Source organism: Bombina bombina, chromosome 5 (assembly GCF_027579735.1).
Source record: "Bombina bombina isolate aBomBom1 chromosome 5, aBomBom1.pri, whole genome shotgun sequence".
Classification (NCBI taxonomy): Eukaryota; Metazoa; Chordata; class Amphibia; order Anura; family Bombinatoridae; genus Bombina; species Bombina bombina.
This window is the reverse complement of record NC_069503.1, coordinates 1,066,981,174-1,067,003,823: the sequence shown is the minus strand read 5'-3', so window position 1 is coordinate 1,067,003,823 and position 22,650 is coordinate 1,066,981,174. Positions and strand designations below refer to the sequence as shown.

The window sequence follows — 22,650 nt, the reverse complement described above, 5'->3', positions numbered from 1 at the left end:
ACGTCACTCAGCAGGCAGCGTCAGAGTAGACCCAGCAGGGGAGCCAATGGGATTGATGGAAAAACGGCACAACGGACCTCCGAGGAATAATCAGGAACAAAACTCCTATTCCTTTCTTCCACACCCTGGTCCTTTATCTTGCACTACTCCGATACCTTCAATCCAAGCGGGCGCGGCTTGTACACCCCCCAACTAGTTCCCCAGTTTCCTGAAGCCGCCCATTAGATTGTACGGGTAGCAGGAAGAAACCAAATACCTTAGCATAGCCCGCTACGGAAAGTCGTGAGGGACAAAGAAGATTAAAAAAAAAACGTGTTTTTTTTTTTTTTTTTTTTTTTTAAATCTTCTTTGTCCCTCATGACTTTCCGTAGCGGGCTATGCTAAGGTTAGGTGCCGTTTTTTTTTTAATCTTCTTTGTCCCTCACGACTTTCCGTAGCGGGCTATGCTAAGGTATTTGGTTTCTTCCTGCTACCCGTACAATCTAATGGGCGGCTTCAGGAAACTGGGGAACTAGTTGGGGGGTGTACAAGCCGCACCCGCTTGGATTGAAGGGATCGGAGTAGTGCAAGATAAAGGACCAGGGTGTGGAAGAAAGGAATAGGAGTTTTGTTCCTGATTATTCCTCGGAGGTCCGTTGTGCCGTTTTTCCATCAATCCCATTGGCTCCCCTGCTTGGTCTACTCTGACGCTGCCTGCTGAGTGACGTTTGCCTCCAGCATATTGAGCGTACGCTTGTCTGACGGGCGACTTTTGGTTCCATCCTGCCTGTCTGGGTACACGTTTGTACCGCCTCTCTTGTGAGTAATACTCTGTGGGGGGTCCGCTTGTTTTGTCTCCTTCTGTTGCTCAAGACGATACTTGTCCCATGAGGCGCCTCTTCTATCTGTCATCCACAGGTTCCCGAGAAAAATATTACAACAATTTTAAGCTAATTACACCTACTCTAAGCCCCCTAATAAAATAACAAAGCCCCCAAAATAAAAAAATGCCCTACCCTATTCTAAAATAAAAATAGAAAAGCTCTTTTACCTTACCAGCCCTTAAAAGGGCCTTTTGCGGGGCATGCCCCAAAGAATTCTGCTCTTTTGCCTGTAAAATAAAACATACAATACCCCCCACAACATTACAACCCACCACCCACATACCCCTAATCTAACCCAAACCCCCCTTAAATAAACCTAATACTAAGCCCCTGAAGATCTCCCTACCTTATCTTCACCACGCCGGGTACCACCGATCCGTCCAGAGGAGGCTCCGAAGTCTTCATCCAAGCCCAAGCGGGGGCTGAAGAGGTCCATCATCGGGCTGAAGAGGTCCATCATCGGGCTGAAGTCTTCTATCAAGCGGCATCTTCAATCTTCTTTCTTCCGGATCAATCTTCATCCCGCCGACGCGGAACATCCATCCTTGCTGATGACTTCCCGACGAATGACGGTTCCTTTAAATGACGTCATCCAAGATGGCGTCCCTCGAATTCCGATTGGCTTATAGGATTCTATCAGCCAATCGGAATTAAGGTAGGAAAATTCTGATTGGCTGATGGAATCAGCCAATCAGATTGAGCTCGCATTCTATTGGCTGTTCCGATCAGCCAATCGGATTGAACTTGAGCCTGATTGGCTGATTCCATCAGCCAATCAGAATTTTCCTACCTTAATTCCGATTGGCTGATAGAATCCTATCAGCCAATCGGAATTCGAGGGACGCCATCTTGGATGACGTCATTTAAAGGAACAGACATTCGTCGGGAAGTCGTCGGCCAGGATGGATGTTCCGCGTCGGCGGGATGAAGATGGATCCCGAGAAAGAAGATTGAAGATGCCGCTTGATAGAAGACTTCAGCCGGATGATGGATCTCTTCAGCCCCCGTTTGGATCAAGACTTCAGCCCGATGATGGACCTCTTCAGCCCGATGATGGACCTCTTCAGCCCGATGATGGACCTCTTCAGGCCGATGATGGACCTCTTCAGGCCGATGATGGACCTCTTCAGGCCGATGATGGACCTCTTCAGCCCGATGATGGACCTCTTCAGCCCGATGATGGACCTCTTCAGCCCCCGCTTGGGCTTGGATGAAGACTTCGGAGCCTCCTCTGGACGGATCGGTGATACCCGGCGTGGTGAAGATAAGGTAGGGAGATCTTCAGGGGCTTAGTGTTAGGTTTATTTAAGGGGGGTTTGGGTTAGATTAGGGGTATGTGGGTGGTGGGTTGTAATGTTGTGGGGGGTATTGTATGTTTTTTTTTTTACAGGCAAAAGAGCAGAATTCTTTGGGGCATGCCCCGCAAAAGGCCCTTTTAAGGGCTGGTAAGGTAAAAGAGCTTTTCTATTTGTATTTTAGAATATGGTAGGGCATTTTTTTATTTTGGGGGGCTTTGTTATTTTATTAGGGGGCTTATAGTAGGTGTAATTAGCTTAAAATTGTTGTAATATTTTTATAATGTTTGTAAATTATTTTTTTATTTTTTGTAACTTAGTTAGTTTATTTAATTGTATTTATTTGTAGGTATTTGTATGTAATTAATTTATTGATAGTGTAGTGTTAGGTTTAATTGTAACTTAGGTTAGGATTTATTTTACAGGTAATTTTGTAATTATTTTAACTAGGTAGCTATTAAATAGTTATTAACTATTTAATAGCTATTGTACCTGGTTAAAATAAATACAAAGTTACCTGTAAAATAAATATTAATCCTAAAATAGCTACCATATAATTATAATTTATATTGTAGCTATATTAGGGTTTATTTTACAGGTAAGTATGTAGCTTTAAATAGGAATAATTTATTTAATAAGAGTTAATTTATTTTGTTAGATAAAAATTATATTTAACTTAGGGGGGTGTTAGTGTTAGGGTTAGACTTAGCTTTAGGGGTTAATAAATTTATTAGAGTAGCGGTGAGGTCCGGTCGGCAGATTAGGGGTTAATACTAGAAGTTAGGTGTTGGTGATGTTAGGGAGGGCAGATTAGGGGTTAATACTATTTATTATAGGGTTATTGAGGCGGGAGTGAGGCGGATTAGGGGTTAATAACTTTATTATAGTAGCGGTGAGGTCCGGTCGGCAGATTAGGGGTTAATACTAGAAGTTAGGTGTCAGTGATGTTAGGGAGGGCAGATTAGGGGTTAATACTATTTATTATAGGGTTATTGAGGCGGGAGTGAGGCGGATTAGGGGTTAATAACTTTATTATAGTAGCGGTGAGGTCCGATTAGGGGTTAATAATTGTAGGTGGCGGCGACGTTGGGGGCGGCAGATTAGGGGTTAATAAATATAATATAGGGGTCAGCGGTGTTAGGGGCAGCAGATTAGGGGTACATAGGGATAACGTAGGTGGCGGCGGTGTACGGAGCGGCAGATTAGGGGTTAAAAAAAATATGCAGGGGTCAGCGATAGCGGGGGCGGCAGATTAGAGGTTAATAAGTAAATATTAGGGGTGTTTAGTCTCGGGGTACATGTTAGGGTGTTAGGTGCAGACATAGGAAGTGTTTCCCCATAGGAAACAATGGGGCTGCGTTAGGAGCTGAACGCTGCTTTTTTGCAGGTGTTAGGTTTTTTTTCAGCTCAAACTGCCCCATTGTTTCCTATGGGGGAATCGTGCACGAGCACGTTTTTGAAGCTGGCCGCGTCCGTAAGCACCGCTGGTATTGAGAGTTGCAGTGGCGGTAAATTATGCTCTACGCTCCCTTTTTGGAGCCTAACGCAGCCCTTCTGTGAACTCTAAATACCAGCGGTATTTAAAAGGTGCGGGGGGAAAAATACACGCGTAGCTAACGCACCCCTTTGGACGCAGTACTCTAAATCTAGCGGAATATTTTGTATAGTGTTTGTGGTTGAGTCTTACCTTTTTATTGGTAAATTTGGAGATTAATTCATGAAGCATCCTCAGAGAGACAGCTTAAGGCTTTAAATAGACAACAAAGGAATCAAACAATGATCCTGTTTATTTACAGAAAAGTAACAGTTATACGGTAGAATTGTGTTATCGACATGCATTATAAAAAAGACAATGCAATAGCACTTACTCGGATTTTAAATGAGCAGTAGATTTTCCTGTATCACATGACAGCCATCAACCAATCACAAACTCATATGCATATACACTGTGAACTCTTGCACATGCTCAGTAGGTTCTGGTGCCTCAGAAACTGTGCTTATAAAAAGACTGTGCACAATGCTCTATCTGAATCATTTAAGTTTCATTTTGACTTTAGTGTCCCATTAAATTCATATAGTACAGTCAGTCAGTGGCACAAAACAATTTTTTTTTTTTATCATTTGTATGAATGAGTAATCTATAATATCGTTAAATGTAGTTTTGTGTGTGGAAGAAATGTTGTGGAAACAATGTTTTGGTTAACAGGTGCATGGCTGTGCAACTCTAATGACAAATTGCTTATTGGCTGATCAAGACAACACCTACGTCTCTATTGGTGGACAGAGACATTCTTCCACCATCATGAAATGTTTTATTTAGGGTAGGGACATCTGCTGTTTACATTTTAAAATGTCTCCTCCTAGATATAGAAATGAAAAATAAGATAATCTAATGTCCCTTTAAGGACTACTTATTATTTTGTTTAAGCAACAGGTTATAAAGGAATAGAGAATATCTATAAAGGATATCCTGAGAGTTGCTTAGATTTGCTTTAAAGGGACATGAAACCCACAATTTTCCTTTCATTATACAGTAAGAACATACAATTTTAAACAACTTTCCAAAATAGTGCCATATTATACCCTTTTCAGGTGGCTCCCTATACTATATGTAAACATATAAAGCAGTAACCTTTGCAATATATGTAACCTAGATTTGGACACACTCACTATTTTTATAACGTGAATACTTAGCATAAGGTGATGCATTCATTGATGAAACACCTTCAACTCTTTCTAAAATTGACTCTGTAAAATAGTAGAGTGCTTACACAAGTATTGATATCTCAGGGGCTATTAAATACATCAAACGTCTAACGCCACAAGTGTGGAAGGTTATAAGAGCACCAATGATATATATGAGTGGATTATGGTATTGTAGAAATTGTGTAAAAGCAAATATATCTATGCCAAAATAAGGCGCTGATTACTTTAACTACAACAATATAAATTGTAGCCATCCAATATCAAATATTAAATCCACCTTCTTCTGGTGTAGACTTATACTTTATTTCTCCAGTATTGCAATCACAACACTGTATAAGATGCCAAAAGTAATAATACCGATACCGAGATCTACCTCACTCTAAGACAACAATATATGAGCACCATACTTATATATTAATAATGTATCTGTACACCCTTCAAAAGTGGTCTTTCATATGAAGTATAAATACAAAACGAAGTCACCCGTGTAATCTATTCAGCCCAGATTTGGGCACACTTACAACCACTAAAACGTTATACATCTACTGACGGAGTGTCAGCACTATATCTTTTTAACATTAAAATATATGATCCACTTTATTACGGGGTAGACTTATATTGTATTTCTTAGGTACTGCAACCAAATTACAAAGGGACAGCTGAATACAGCTATGTACAAGGACACACCGATGCCCCTTGGTGAATAATTATATAAATAATTCATAGCCAAGAAAGCAAATCATATTATATTCACCCAGTAGCCCTCCAAACACACTAGCTAATCTGAAGAATATTACAGTAAACTATCCTTATGCTACTCACTCTAAATATTGATGCAGATTTGAGTTTCTATGTTTTTTTTAAATTACACACCCGCACACTAGGATTTTATAGAATTTTTGCTAATAATAAAAGTTATGTTTTAAAAATATAAAAAACTCCACCCCTTGTTTCTTTTCAGCCTAGTTGGATGCCGCACATTTATAGGGGTAACAGAAGTGCTAGAGAAGTGCATTCTCCTTGTGATTCAAACCAATGTTTGTAACTTTCCAATTTACCTGTAATATCAATTTTGCTTCATTATCTTGTTATCCTTTTTATTGAAGGAGCAGCAATGCACTACTGGGAGCTAGCTGAGCACAACTGTAAGCCAGTGACAAGAGGCATAGCTCATGAGCCTACCTAGGTATTCTTTTCAACAAAAGATACCAAGAGAATGAAGCAAATTAGATAATAGAAGTAAATTTGAAAGAAAATGTTTGGGTTTTGTGTCCCTTTAAGCAGAACATACAAAAAAAATCATATAACTAACACTGCTGCTTTATAGCACTCAGTAAATGTGCACACTCCTGAGCCTACTTCAGTATGCTCTCATTGAAAGGTGCTACTTTTTAACAAAGTATACCAAAAGCAAGACGTAAATTGAAAGGTTTTTTTCCTTACACTCTAGATTTTAATTTCATGATTATTTAAGAACTGGAACATATGTAAGATAATCTAATGTCCCTTTTTATCAATAATCTGGCAGAAAACATTGGGGATTTCAGCACATATAGGGCTAGATTTATCAAAGGCTAGGCGAACTCTGTATGTGCTTCGCCTGTAACTGCACCCCAGCTCGCCTCCAGAGAAGCGCACATGTGCGCCTGAATTAATAAAAAAAATAGACGTAACTTTGCGCAGACGAGCTGGGGCGTAATAATGATAAATTTTGCCTGTCGGAAAAAGCATTTACTCCCTATTTATGTAAAAAGAGGTGCGTAGGTCTAGCGCTAGTAAAATCACCTACAGCTCTCTTCAAAAGGATGCCTAGTCAGCCTAAGGTAATCAATACAGTGAGTAAAAGAAGTGAGCGCCTAAGAGGCAGAGGTGGATAAGAACATTAAACAGTTAATTTTAATAATGCTTAACAAATTTACAAGTATAAAAAACATGTATCCATGAATGCATAACAAATAAATAACAATAAATTATGAAAAATAAAAAGGTAATAAAATGATGTTGTCAGACAAGTAGTTACACCACGACAAAATTATAAGGTACTGTCTCTGATACAGCTGTATTTGATGTAAAAAACAGTAGTAGATGCCAATATTAAGGTGATCCAAATTATAAATCCAGTATATATATCCAAAAAATTATTTGATGTCTGCAAGTGAATATTTTAAAAGGAAGTGGTGCTATATGTGTAGAAAAACTTTGCAAATGAAAGCTCCATAAAAAGGATCCAAAATTGTGAAGATACAAAAAAGTGAAAGATGCCAAAAAGAGAAATTTATTTAAAAGATATCAAAAAAGCAATTGCTGCAAACATTTGTGATATAAAAGTGATAAAAATGTGAATACAGTGATCAAAAAATAAATAAAAATTTTATAAAAAATGGAGGTGATTCTTGAGTGGTTACTTTTCCTTATAGTCCCATTGTTTATAGTGGCATAACTAAAAATTCATGTGAAAATAAAATAAAAACAATACTGTAGACAATTTGTTAAATACTTGTTTAAGGTATCAGAAATTATCTCACCAATTATATGTCGACGCGTTTCGGCCTGATAACAGGCCTTTTTCAAGAGTCCATGTTTTTTATACTTGTAAATTTATTATGCATTATTAAAATTAGCTGTTTAATGTTCTTATCCACCTCTGCCTCTTAGGCGCTCACTTCTTTTACTCCCTATTTATCACAGTACATCCCTATAAATATTTACGCCGCCATGTTTTCATTATTAAAAAAGCGTTTTTTAGGTAACTATTTAGCTTATATTTATATTATATCATGTTTCTGTGCTGTTTTTGCCATATGTTAATAATTTAAGATTGCAAAAAACAAATATATATATATATATAACCAGTTTGTACCCATATGCGCCTTTCAATTTCTGGCAATAATAGTCTCTTCTTGGTGCTGAGTCTTTGAAAATTTTGTTACAAAGAAGAAAGTACTGCATCACAAGATGTAAAAGCATGTATTATAATGGTGTTCGCCTCAGTCTGTTTGGCGAAATATACAACACGCAATTACAGCCGAAATTTCAGTTCCCTATCAGCGCAAAGCAATGATAAATAAGAAACTTGGGTGTATTTGTAGGTCGGGCTGTTAAATTACGCCTATTACTAATGTATATTGTTGCACTCGGGAGAGCGCCCGTGTGCCTAGGCAAATGCAAGCGGAGTGCGAAGAAGTTTCTTTCAGATTCGCGCAATTATAGGCGCAGAGAGCTTTGATGAATAGGACGATCAGTTCGTATGCGCTATTTTGGACGGAATTAAAGGAGAATGGCTTTGATAAATCTACCCCATAGTGTTGTCTGTATATTTTGACATAGTTCTATCTCTGCCAAACAGTGTGAAGCTTTGTACCTGTACGGTGTCATGTTGCTGGTCATAGATGAAAAGATTGAAGGGGAGGTGCGCGAGAGAATGCTGGTGTCATATTACCGCTACAGGTATGTCTCCATAGGAAATGCCTGAACATTCTATAGTCTTGAGAATAAAAATGCTCTGTATGCAAAAACTTGCTAAATCGTAACGTATGTATCTAGATCTAAATTCTTCCTCTGCTTTTAATGGAATTGCATTCCCTTTGCACATCATCCATTTCTCCTTTGGGTTCATTGTGATTAATACTTATTTCTTTCATGTAATTAGCAAGAGTCCATGAGCTAGTGACGTATGGGATATACATTCCTACCAGGAGGGGCAAAGTTTCCCAAACCTTAAAATGCCTATAAATACACCCCTCACCACACCCACAAATCAGTTTTACAAACTTTGCCTCCTGTGGAGGTGGTGAAGTAAGTTTGTGCTAAAATTCTACGTTGATATGCGCTCCGCAGCAGGTTGGAGCCCGGTTTTCCTCTCAGCGTGCAGTGAATGTCAGAGGGATGTGAGGAGAGTATTGCCTATTTGAATTCAATTATCTCCTTCTACGGGGTCTATTTCATAGGTTCTCTGTTATCGGTCGTAGAGATTCATCTCTTACCTCCCTTTTCAGATCGACGATATACTCATATATATACCATTACCTCTGCTGATTCTCGTTTCAGTACTGGTTTGGCTTTCTACTACTTGTAGATGAGTGTCCTGGGGTAAGTAAGTCTTATTTTCTGTGACACTCTAAGCTATGGTTGGGCACTTTTTTATAAAGTTCTAAATATATGTATTAAAACATTTATTTGCCTTGACTCAGGATGTTCAACATTCCTTATTTTCAGACAGTCAGTTTCATATTTGGGATAATGCATTTGAATCAATCATTTTTTCTTACCTTAAAAAATTTGGCTTTTTCCCTGTGGGCTGTTAGGCTCGCGGGGGCTGAAAATGCTTCATTTTATTGCGTCATTCTTGGCGCGGACTTTTTTGGCGCAAAATTTTTTTCTGTTTCCGGCGTCATACGTGTCGCCGGAAGTTGCGTCATTTTTTGACGTTCTTTTGCGTCAAAAGTGTCGGCGTTCCGGATGTGGCGTCATTTTTGGCGCCAAAAGCATTTAGGCGCCAAATAATGTGGGCGTCTTATTTGGCGCTAAAAAAATATGGGCGTCACTTTTGTCTCCACATTATTTAAGTCTCATTATTTATTGCTTCTGGTTGCTAGAAGCTTGTTCACTGGCATTTTTTTCCCATTCCTGAAACTGTCATTTAAGGAATTTGATCAATTTTGCTTTATATGTTGTTTTTTCTATTACATATTGCAAGATGTTCCACGTTGCAACTGAGTCAGAAGATACTTCAGGAAAATCGCTGCCCGGTGCTGGAGCTACCAAAGCTAAGTGTATCACTTTTGGTATCTGTTCCTTCAGCTGTTGTTTGTATTAAATGTTATGACAAACTTGTTAATGCAGATAAAATTTCCTTTAGTACTGTTACATTACCTGTTGCTGTTCCGTCAACATCTAATACTCAGAGTGTTCCTGATAACATAAGAGATTTTGTTTCTAAATTCATTAAGAAGGCTATGTCTGTTATTTCTCCTTCTAGTATACATAAAAGTCTTTTAAAACTTCTATTTTTTCAGATGAATTTTTAAATGAACATCATCATTCTGATACTGATAATGGTTCTTCTGGTTCAGAGGTTTCTGTCTCAGAGGTTGATGCTGATAAATCTTTGTATTTGTTCAAGATGGAATTTATTCGTTCTTTATTTAAAGAAGTATTAATTGCATTAGAAATAGAGGATTCTGGTCCTCTTGATACTAAAACTAAACGTTTATATAAGGTTTTTTTTAAATCTCCTGTAGTTATTCCAGAAGTGTTTCCTGTCCCTGATGCTATTTCTGAAGTAATTTGCAGGGAATGGAATAATTTGGGTAATTCATTTACTCCTTTTAAAACGTTTTAAGCAATTATATCCTGTGCCATCTGACAGATTAGAGTTTGGGACAAAATCCCTAAGGTTAATGGGGCTGTCTCTACTCCTGCTATATTTTTAGCGGATGTTGCTGCAGCTTCAACTTTTTGGTTAGAAGCTTTAGCGCAACAAGTAACAGATCATAATTCTCATAGCATTATTATTCTTCTATAACATGCTAATTATTTTATTTGTGATGCCATCTTTGATATTATCAGAGTTGATGTCAGGTATATGTCTCTAGCTATTTTAGCTAGAAGAGCTTTATGGCTTAAAACTTGGAATGCTGATATGTCTTCTAAGTCAACTTTGCTATCCCTTTCTTTCCAGGGTAATAAATTATTCGGTTCTCAGTTGGATTCTTTTATCTCAACTGTTACTGGAAGGAAGGGAACTTTTTTACCACAGGATAAAAAATCTAAGGTAAATTTAGGTCTAATAATCGTTTTCGTTCCTTTCATCACAACAAGGAACAAAAGCCTGATCCTTCATCCTCAGGAGCGGTATCAGTTTGGAAACCATCTTCACTTTGGAATATATTCAAGCCTTATAGATACCCAAAGCCAGCTCCTAAGTCCCCATGAAGGTGCGGCCCTCATTCCAGCTCAGCTGGTATGGGGCAGTTTACGTTTTTTTCAAAGAAATTTGGATCAATTCCGTTCACAATCTCTGGTTTCAGAACATTGTTTCAGAAGGGTACAGAATTGGCTTCAAGTTAAGGCCTCCTGCAAAGAGATTTTTTCTTTCCCGTGTTACAGTAAACCCAGCAAAGGCTCAAACATTTCTGAAATGTGTTTCAGATCTAGAGTTGGCTGGAGTAATTATGCCAGTTCCAGTTCTGGAACAGGGGCTGGGGTTTTATTCTATCTCTTCATTGTACCAAAGAAGGTCAATTCCTTCAGATCAGTTCCGGATCTATCAATTTTGAATCGTTATGTAAGGATACCAACATTCAAGATGGTAACTGTAAGGACTATCCTGCCTTTTGTTCAGCAAGGGCATTATATGTCTACAATAGATTTACAGGATGCATATCTGCATATTCCGATTCATCCAGATCACTTTTTCTGAGATTCTCTTTTCTAGACAAGCATTACCAGTTTTGTGGCTTTACCGTTTGGCCTAGCATCAGCTCCAAGAATTTTTACAAAGGTTCTCGGTGCCCTTCTGTCTGTAATCAGAGAACAGGGTATTGTGGTATTTCCTTATTTGGACGATATCTTGGTACTTGCTCAGTCTTCACATTTAGCAGAATCTCATACGAATTGACTTCTGTTGTTTCTTCAAGATCATGGTTGGAGGATCAATTTACCAAAAAGTTCATTGATTCCTCAGACAAGGGTAACCTTTTTAGGTTTCCAGATAGATTGTGTCTATGACTCTGTCTTTGTCAGACAAGAGAAGTCTAACATTGATATCAGCTTGTCAAAACCTTCAGTCACAATCATTCCCTTTGGTAGCCTTATGCATGGAAATTTTAGGTCTTATGACTGCTGCATCGGACGCAATCTCCTTTGCTCATTTTCACATGCGACCTCTTCAGCTCTGTATGCTGAACCAATGGTACAGGGATTACACAAAGATATCTCAATTAATATCTTTAAAACCGATTGTACGACACTCTCTGACGTGGTGGACAGATCACCATCGTTTAGTTCAGGGGGCTTCTTTTGTTCTTCCGACCTGGACTGTAATTTCAACAGATGCAAGTCTTACAGGTTGGGGAGCTGTGTGGGGGTCTCTGACGACACAAGGGGTTTGGGAATCTCAGGAGGTGAGATTACCGATCAATATTTTGGAACTCCGTGCAATTTTCAGAGCTCTTCAGTCTTGGCCTCTTCTGAAGAGAGAGTCGTTCATTTGTTTTCAGACAGACAATGTCACAACTGTGGCATACATCAATCATCAAGGAGGGACTCTCACAGTCCTCTGGCTATGAAAGAAGTATCTCGAATTCTGGTTTGGGCGGAATCCAGCTCCTGTCTAATCTCTGCGGTTCATTTCCCAGGTATAGACAATTGGGAAGCGGATTATCTCAGTCGTCAAACGTTGTATCCGGGCGAATGGTCTCTTCACCCAGAGGTATTTCTTCAGATTGTTCAAATGTGGGAACTTCCAGAAATAGATCTGATGGCTTCTCATCTAAACAAGAAACTTCCCAGGTATCTGTTCAGATCCCGGGATCCTCAGGCGGAGGCAGTGAATGCATTATTACTTCCTTGGAAGTATCATCCTGCCTATATCTCTCCGCCTCTAGTTCTTCTTCCAAGAGTAATCTCCAAGATTCTGAAGGAATGCTCGTTTGTTCTGCTGGTAGCTCCAGCATGGACGGATCTTTTTCGGATGGCCTCTTGCCAACCGTGGGCTCTTCCGTTAAGACCAGACCTTCTGTCGCAAGGTCCTTTTTTTCCATCAGGATCTCAAATCTTTAAATTTAAGGGTATGGAGATTGAACGCTTGATTCTTGGTCAAAGAGGTTTCTCTGACTCTGTGATTAATCTGTATCTAGAGAGATATATTATAGAGTCTGGAAGACTTATATTTCTTGGTGTCTTCTCATCATTTTTCCTGGCATTCTTTTAGAATTCCGAGAATTTTTACAGTTTCTTCAGGATGGTTTAGATAAAGGTTTGTCCGCAAGTTCCTTGACAGGACAAATCTCTGCCCTTTCTGTTCTTTTTCACAGAAAGATTGCTAATCTTCCTGATATTCATTGTTTTGTACAAGACTTGGTTCGTATAAAACCTGTCATTCAGTCAATTTCTCCTCCTTGGAGTTTGAATTTGGTTCTGGGGGCTCTTCTAGCTCCTCCTTTTGAACCCATGCATTCATTGGACATTAAACTTTTTTCTTGGAAAGTTTTGTTTCTTTTGGCCATCTCTTCTGCCAGAAGAGTCTCTGAATTATCTGCTCTTCTTGTGAGTCTCCTTTTCTGATTTTTCATCAGGATAAGGCGGTGTTGCGAACTTCTTTTGAATTTTTACCTAAGGTTGTGTATTCTAACAACATTAGTAGAGAAATTGTGGTTCCTTCATTATGTCCTAATCCTAAGAATTCTAAGGAGAAATCATTGCATTCTTTGGATGTTGTTAGAGCTTTGAAATATTATATTGAAGCTACTAAGTCTTTCCGAAAGACTTCTAGTCTATTTTTCATCTTTTCTGGTTCTAGAAAAGGCCAGAAAGCTTCTGCCATTTCTTTGGCATCTTGGTTGAAATCTTTAATTCATCATGCCTATGTCGAGTCGGGTAAAACTCTGCCTCAAAGGATTACAGCTCATTCTACTAGGTCAGTTTTTACTTCCTGGGCGTTTAGGAATGAAGCTTCGGTTGTTCAGATTTGCAAAGCAGCAACTTGGTTCCTCTTTGCATACTTTTACTAAATTCTACCATTTTGATGTGTTTTCTTCTTCTGAAGCAGTTTTTGGTAGAAAAGTACTTCAGGCAGCGGTTTCAGTTTGAATCTTCTGCTTATGTTTTCTTTAAACTTTATTTTGGGTGTGGATTATTTTCAGCAGGAATTGGCTGTCTTTATTTTATCCCTCCCTCTCTAGTGACTCTTGCGTGGAAAGATCCACATCTTGGGTAGTCATTATCCCATACGTCACTAGCTCATGGACTCTTGCTAATTACATGAAAGAAAACATAATTTATGTAAGAACTTACCTGATAAATTCATTTCTTTCATATTAGCAAGAGTCCATGAGGCCCACCCTTTTTTGTGGTGGTTATGATTTTTTTGTATAAAGCACAATTATTCCAATTCCTTATTTCTTTCATGTAATTAGCAAGAGTCCATGAGCTAGTGACGTATGGGATATACATTCCTACCAGGAGGGGCAAAGTTTCCCAAACCTCAAAATGCCTATAAATACACCCCTCACCACACCCACAATTCAGTTTTACAAACTTTGCCTCCGATGGAGGTGGTGAAGTAAGTTTGTGCTAGATTCTACGTTGATATGCGCTCCGCAGCAAGTTGGAGCCCGGTTTTCCTCTCAGCGTGCAGTGAATGTCAGAGGGATGTGAGAAGAGTATTGCCTATTTGAATGCAGTGATCTCCTTCTACGGGGTCTATTTCATAGGTTCTCTGTTATCGGTCGTAGAGATTCATCTCTTACCTCCCTTTTCAGATCGACGATATACTCTTATATATACCATTACCTCTGCTGATTCTCGTTTCAGTACTGGTTTGGCTATCTGCTATATGTAGATGAGTGTCCTGGGGTAAGTAAGTCTTATTTTCTGTGACACTCCAAGCTATGGTTGGGCACTTTGTTTATAAAGTTCTAAATATATGTATTCAAACATTTATTTGCCTTGACTCAGAATGTTCAACTTTCCTTATTTTCAGACAGTCAGTTTCATATTTGGGATAATGCTTTTTTTGATTTATTCATTTTTCTTACCTTCAAAAATTTGACTCTTCCCGGTGGGCTATTAGGCTCGCGGGGGCTGAAAATGCTTCATTTTATTACGTCATTTTTTGCGCGGACTTTTTTGGCGCAAAATTCTATTTCCGTTTCCGGCGTCATACGTGTCGCCGGAAGTTACGTCATTTTTTGACGTTATTTCGCGCCAAAAATGTCGGCGTTCCGGATGTGGCGTCATTTTGGCGCCAAAAGCATTTAGGCTCCAAATAATATGGGCGTCGCTTTAGTCTCAATTATTTAAGTCTCATTTTTTATTGCTTCTGGTTGCTAGAGGCTTGTTATTGGCATTTTTTCCCATTCCTGAAACTGTCATTTAAGGAATTTGATCAATTTTGCTTCATATATATGTTGTTTTTTCTCTTACATATTGCAAGATGTCTCACGTTGCATCTGAGTCAGAAGATACTACAGGAAAATCGCTGTCAAGTGCTGAATCTACCAAAGCTAAGTGCATCTGCTGTAAACTTTTGGTAGCCATTTCTCCAGCTGTTGTTTGTATTGATTGTCATGACAAACTTGTTAAAGCAGATAATATTTCCTTTAGTAAAGTACCATTGCCTGTTGCAGTTCCTTCAACATCTAAGGTGCAGAATGTTTCTGATGATATAAGAGATTTTGTTTCTGAATCCATAAAGAAGGCTATGTCTGTTATTTCTCCTTCTAGTAAACGTAAAAAATCTTTTAAAACTTCTCTTCCTACAGACGAATTTTTAAATGAACATCATCATTCTGATTCTGATGACTCCTCTGGTTCAGAGGATTCTGTCTCTGAGGTTGATGCTGATAAATCTTCATATTTATTTAAAATGGAATTTGTTCGTTCTTTACTTAAAGAAGTACTAATTGCTTTAGAAATAGAGGATTCTGGTCCTCCTGATACTAATTCTAAACGTTTGGATAAGGTATTTAAAGCCCCTGTGGTTATTCCAGAAGTTTTTCCTGTTCCTAATGCTATTTCTGCAGTAATATCCAAAGAATGGGATAAATTGGGTAATTCATTTACTCCTTCTAAACGTTTTAAGCATTTATATCCTGTGCCGTCTGACAGATTGGAATTTTGGGACAAAATCCCTAAAGTTGATGGGGCTATTTCTACCCTTGCTAAACGTACTACTATTCCTACGTCAGATGGTACTTCGTTTAAGGATCCTCTAGATAGGAAAATTGAGTCCTTCCTAAGAAAAGCTTATCTGTGTTCAGGTAATCTTCTTAGACCTGCTATATCTTTGGCTGATGTTGCTGCAGCTTCAACTTTTTGGTTGGAAACTTTAGCGCAACAAGTAACACATCGTGATTCTCATGATATTATTATTCTTCTACAACATGCTAATAATTTTATCTGTGATGCCATTTTTGATATTATCAGAGTTGATGTCAGGTTTATGTCTCTAGCTATTTTAGCTAGAAGAGCTTTATGGCTTAAAACTTGGAATGCTGATATGGCTTCTAAATCAACTTTACTTTCTATTTCTTTCCAGGGTAACAAATTATTTGGTTCTCAGTTGGATTCCATCATTTCAACTGTTACTGGTGGGAAAGGAACTTTTTTACCACAGGATAAAAAATCTAAAGGTAAAAGTAGGGCTAATAATCGTTTTCGTTCCTTTCGTTTCAACAAAGAACAAAAGCCTGATCCTTCATCTTCAGGAGCAGTTTCAGTTTGGAAACCATCTCCAGTCTGGAATAAATCCAAGCCAGCTAGAAAGGCAAAGCCTGCTTCTAAGTCCATATGAAGGTGCGGCCCTCATTCCAGCTCAGCTGGTAGGGGGCAGGTTACGTTTTTTCAAAGAAATTTGGATCAATTCTGTTCACAATCTTTGGATTCAGAACATTGTTTCGGAAGGGTACAGGATTGGTTTCAAGATGAGACCTCCTGCAAAGAGATTTTTTCTTTCCCGTGTCCCAGTAAATCCAGTAAAAGCTCAAGCGTTTCTGAAATGTGTTTCAGATCTAGAGTTGACTGGAGTAATTATGCCAGTTCCAGTTCCGGAACAGGGGATGGGGTTTTATTCAAATCTCTTCATTGTACCAAAGAAGGAGAACTCCTTCAGACCAGTTCTGGATCTAAAAATATTGAATCGTTATGTACGAATACCAACGTTCAAAATGGTAACTGTAAGGACTATCTTGCCTTTTGTTCAGCAAGGGAATTTTATGTCCACAATAGATTTACAGGATGCATATCTGCATATTCCGATTCATCCAGATCATTATCAGTTCCTGAGATTCTCTTTTCTGGACAAGCATTACCAGTTTGTGGCTCTGCCGTTTGGCCTAGCTACAGCTCCAAGAATTTTTACAAAGGTTCTGGGTGCCCTTCTGTCTGTAATCAGAGAACAGGGTATTGTGGTATTTCCTTATTTGGACGATATCTTGGTACTTGCTCAGTCTTTACATTTAGCAGAATCTCATACGAATCGACTTGTGTTGTTTCTTCAAGATCATGGTTGGAGGATCAATTTACAAAAAAGTTCTTTGATTCCTCAGACAAGGGTAACCTTTCTGGGTTTCCAGATGGATTCAGTGTCCATGACTCTGTCTTTAACAGACAAGAGACGTCTAAAATTGATTGCAGCTTGTCGAAACCTTCAGTCACAATCATTCCCTTCGGTAGCCTTATGCATGGAAATTCTAGGTCTTATGACTGCTGCATCGGACGCGATCCCCTTTGCTCGTTTTCACATGCGACCTCTTCAGCTCTGTATGCTGAAGCAATGGTGCAAGGATTACACGAAGATTTCTCAAACAATATCTTTAAAACCGATTGTTCGACACTCTCTAACATGGTGGACAGATCACCATCGTTTGATTCAGGGGGCTTCTTTTGTGCTTCCGACCTGGACTGTAATTTCAACAGATGCAAGTCTCACGGGTTGGGGAGCTGTGTGGGGATCTCTGACAGCACAAGGAGTTTGGGAATCTCAGGATGTGAGATTACCGATCAATATTTTGGAACTCCGTGCAATTTTCAGAGCTCTTCAGTTTTGGCCTCTTCTGAAGAGAGAATCGTTCATTTGTTTTCAGACAGACAATGTCACAACTGTGGCATACATCAATCATCAAGGAGGGACTCACAGTCCTCTGGCTATGAAAGAAGTATCTCGAATTTTGGTTTGGGCGGAATCCAGCTCCTGTCTAATCTCTGCGGTTCATATCCCAGGTATAGACAATTGGGAAGCGGATTATCTCAGTCGCCAAACGTTGCATCCGGGCGAATGGTCTCTTCACCCAGAGGTATTTCTTCAGATTGTTCAAATGTGGGAAATTCCAGAAATAGATCTGATGGCGTCCCATCTAAACAAGAAACTTCCCAGGTATCTGTCCAGATCCCGGGATCCTCAGGCGGAGGCAGTAGATGCATTATCACTTCCTTGGAAGTATCATCCTGCCTATATCTTTCCGCCTCTAGTTCTTCTTCCAAGAGTAATCTCCAAGATTCTGAAGGAATGCTCGTTTGTTCTGCTGGTAGCTCCGGCATGGCCTCACAGGTTTTGGTATGCGGATCTTGTCCGGATGGCCTCTTGCCAACCGTGGACTCTTCCGTTAAGACCAGACCTTCTGTCACAAGGTCCCTTTTTCCATCAGGATCTGAAATCCTTAAATTTAAAGGTATGGAGATTGAACGCTTGATTCTTGGTTAAAGAGGTTTCTCTGACTCTGTCATTAATACTATGTTACAGGCTCGTAAATCTGTATCACGAGAGATATATTATAGAGTCTGGAAGACTTATATTTCTTGGTGTCTTTCTCATCATTTTTCTTGGCATTCTTTTAGAATACCGAGAATTTTACAGTTTCTTCAGGATGGTTTAGATAAAGGTTTGTCCGCAAGTTCTTTGAAAGGACAAATCTCTGCTCTTTCTGTTCTTTTTCACAGAAAGATTGCTATTCTTCCTGATATTCATTGTTTTGTACAAGCTTTGGTACGTATAAAACCTGTCATTAAGTCAATTTCTCCTCCTTGGAGTTTGAATTTGGTTCTGGGAGCTCTTCAAGCTTCTCCGTTTGAACCTATGCATTCATTGGACATTAAATTACTTTCTTGGAAAGTTTTGTTCCTTTTGGCCATCTCTTCTGCCAGAAGAGTTTCTGAATTATCTGCTCTTTCTTGTGAGTCTCCTTTTCTGATTTTTCATCAGGATAAGGCGGTGTTGCGAACTTCTTTTGAATTTTTACCTAAAGTTGTGAATTCCAACAACATTAGTAGGGAAATTGTGGTTCCTTCATTATGTCCTAATCCTAAGAATTCTAAGGAGAAATCGTTGCATTCTTTGGATGTTGTTAGAGCTTTGAAATATTATGTTGAAGCTACGAAATCTTTCCGTAAGACTTCTAGTCTATTTGTTATCTTTTCCGGTTCTAGAAAAGGCCAGAAAGCTTCTGCCATTTCTTTGGCATCTTGGTTGAAATCTTTAATTCATCTTGCCTATGTTGAGTCGGGTAAAGCTCCGCCTCAGAGAATTACGGCTCATTCTACTAGGTCAGTTTCTACTTCCTGGGCGTTTAGGAATGAAGCTTCGGTTGACCAGATCTGCAAAGCAGCAACTTGGTCCTCTTTGCATACTTTTACTAAATTCTACCATTTTGATGTATTTTCTTCTTCTGAAGCAGTTTTTGGTAGAAAAGTACTTCAGGCAGCGGTTTCAGTTTGAATCTTCTGCTTATGTTTTTCGTTAAACTTTATTTTGGGTGTGGATTATTTTCAGCAGGAATTGGCTGTCTTTATTTTATCCCTCCCTCTCTAGTGACTCTTGTGTGGAAAGATCCACATCTTGGGTAGTCATTATCCCATACGTCACTAGCTCATGGACTCTTGCTAATTACATGAAAGAAAACATAATTTATGTAAGAACTTACCTGATAAATTCATTTCTTTCATATTAGCAAGAGTCCATGAGGCCCGCCCTTTTTTTGTGGTGGTTATGATTTTGTATAAAGCACAATTATTCCAATTCCTTATTTTATATGCTTTCGCACTTTTTTGTCACCCCACTTCTTGGCTATTCGTTAAACTGAATTGTGGGTGTGGTGAGGGGTGTATTTATAGGCATTTTGAGGTTTGGGAAACTTTGCCCCTCCTGGTAGGAATGTATATCCCATACGTCACTAGCTCATGGACTCTTGCTAATATGAAAGAAATGAATTTATCAGGTAAGTTCTTACATAAATTATGTTATTTTATTAAGCTACTGTTTAACTTCTTCTATAGCTCAACGATTTGTTTTTCTTTATCAGAATTTATCAGAATAGATTCACTAGTAATTAAGAGGTCAATAAGGTGTGAGACATTTATATCCAATAAAATGGATATTATTATTTGACAAGGTAAGTGATGTGACCTATACCGTAAAGGTGCTCCCAATATAAACAAAACAGCTTGTTGTGATTCTCCACCTAATCACATGGTAACATCTAGTACGGTTTAAAGTAAATACACATTAAACTGTAGGTTTTTTTTCCGATTACATTGTCGCATAGCTACTTTTTAACAATATACAATGATATTGTGAATATTTACTGCTATTGTACTGAGATAACACAGTAAAAGCAGTGAATGGAATAAGAACAATTTGGATTCCTCTCCTCATCAGATATCATCAATGTAATGAATTTAAAGTGACAGTCTACGCCAAATTTTTCTTGTTTCATAAGGTATTACCCATTTCCTCGTTTTGCATAACCAACACTGTTATATTAGTACAGTTTTTACCTCTGATTACCTTGTATTTAAGCCTCTGCAGACTGCCCTCTTATTTCCGTTGACAGATTTGGATTTTAGCCAATCAGTGCTGACTCATAAATAACTCCACTGGAATGAATACAATGTTATCTACATGGCATACATGAACTAGCCCTGTCTAACTGAAAAACCTTTCAACATGCACTGAGATAAGAGGCGGCCTTCAAGGGCTTAGAAATTAGAATATGCGCCTACCTAGGTTTAGCTTTCAACAAAGAATACCAAGAGAACAAAGCAAATTTTATCATAAAAAGAAAATTGGAATGTTATTTAAAATTGCATGCCCTATCTGAATCATGAGTTACATTGTGACATCTGTCTCTTTAACTCTATTAATTATATCACCAGTTAAGCTATAGCTACACCACAACAGAACATAATGGCACAGCCCATACAGAATTCAGTGGTCTCCAACTATATTCCACCCCCTTGTCTCCTACCTCTCCATACACGGTTCTTTTGTAAAATTGTTTGTGATTCCATATACTGCCATCTATTATATATTAAGTAGGTCACCTGTAGAACTCGGTTATATATGGTGTCATTTACCGTACTAGGAATATTTGCACAGTCTGCAATCATACACAGCAATAATTCTAGATGTGATTAGTAACTACCCAAAGAATGTGTATTTGGAAGTAAAGCTAACTAGCTTATATATACTGGCTTAAAGGGAACCTGCGTATAATCAGATTGAAGTATAAATGTGAGACCTCATTTGCATATGTTACCCAGAATCTTTTGCTGCATTGGAAACAATTAATTTAGAGGTTTTCTGTGGGAAAAACAAGTATTTATTTTTAATGGCCTACACAATGAGTTATTCTCTCTACATTATATATATATTTTTATTACACACATTATATAATAATCCAATAAAAGTTGGATTTGTATTTCACGGCTGCAAGGATTAGAAAGGATTGGGGGACACCCATAGGTGTCATGGGGAAGTAAACCAGTGCACCAGGGCCTAATTTCTAAGGCACCAGTGTCTCCCTGGCACCTGGCTTATCGAGCCCTGCTTTAATGTGTTAGATCATTTACTTATTGAGCTAGTGCTTACATATAACTATGTGTTTAACCCATGCAATTGTCAGCTCCAGAGTAGGAATGCGCTATTGGGATTTAGCTGATTTGGTGAGCCAATGAAAAAAGTAATGTCGTAGCCGCCAATCACCAGCTAGCTTTCAGTAGTGCATAGCTGCTTCTGAAGCTACCTATGTATGCTTTTCAACAAAGGACACCAAAAGAACAAAGAAAATTGGATGGCAGAAGTCAACTAAAAAACAATTACAATTTTATGCTGTAACTGAGCCATTGAGTTGACTTTCATGTCCCTTTAAGGACACCTAGGTCTGTACCATAGATCACTCAGAACTTTAAAAGAAGCACTAGGGGTTTTAAGTCCCCTAAATCCACCCCCAGCCCCCTTCATTAATTCTTGGTACAGATTTTCCTTAAAGTGTCAGTAAACCTAAAAAATAATGTTATATAATTCTGCACATAGTGCAGAATTATATAACATTATATTAGTGCTATCATTATAAAACCTTATTTCCCCATTGAATTTTTTTAAAACATGTCAGTTTTTCAGACCCGCTCTTCTGAGCAGGTCTGTTTTTATTACACAGCGCATCGGGCCAGCTGTATAGTCACAGCCCGGCCCGACCGCGCCATAACACTAAGTGCAGCTCGCTCCTGCTCTGTCTGACAGCAGGAGCGAGCTACACTTAGTGTTATGGCGCGGTCGGGCCGGGCTGTGACTATACTGCTGGCCCGATGCGCTGTGTAATAAAAACAGACCCGCTCAAAAGAGCGCAGAGAGCGGGTCTGAAACACTGACATATTTTTAAAAAAATTCAAAGGGGAAATAAGGTTTTGTAACGATAGCGCTAATATAATGTTATATAATTCTGCACTATGTGCAGAATTATATAACATTATATTTTAGGTTTACTGACACTTTAAATGAAATTTTCCTTAAATGTTAAGCATTTTCTCATTTCTTTAGTGCAGCTAGATCTTCTGCCGACTCCAACATGGATGATATCTGCAAGCTGTTGCGGAGCACTGGATATTCAAGCCATCCCGGGGCCAAAAGACCTCCCAACTACCCTGAGAGTTATTTCTGCCGAGTACCAATCAATGAAGCTTTCATCAGTATGGTGATTGGGAGACTGCGGTCAGATGACATCTATAACCAGGTGAGCAACGCAATCAGATGCAAAATTTGCTATAAGCTATTCCATATTGGTGCATTTTAT

General features: G+C 38.7%; 1 protein-coding gene across 1 annotated transcript in view; it reads left to right on the top strand.

The window, feature by feature from the left end:
- The window catches only part of WASHC5 (WASH complex subunit 5), a 254,023-nt gene that overhangs the window by 24,511 nt on the left and 206,862 nt on the right, over positions 1–22,650 (top strand). Inside the window, exons 5-6 of the mRNA XM_053715943.1 lie at positions 8,211–8,311; positions 22,398–22,590. Of these exons, the coding sequence (XP_053571918.1) occupies positions 8,211–8,311; positions 22,398–22,590 (294 nt within the window). The remainder of the gene's footprint in view (positions 1–8,210; positions 8,312–22,397; positions 22,591–22,650) is intronic.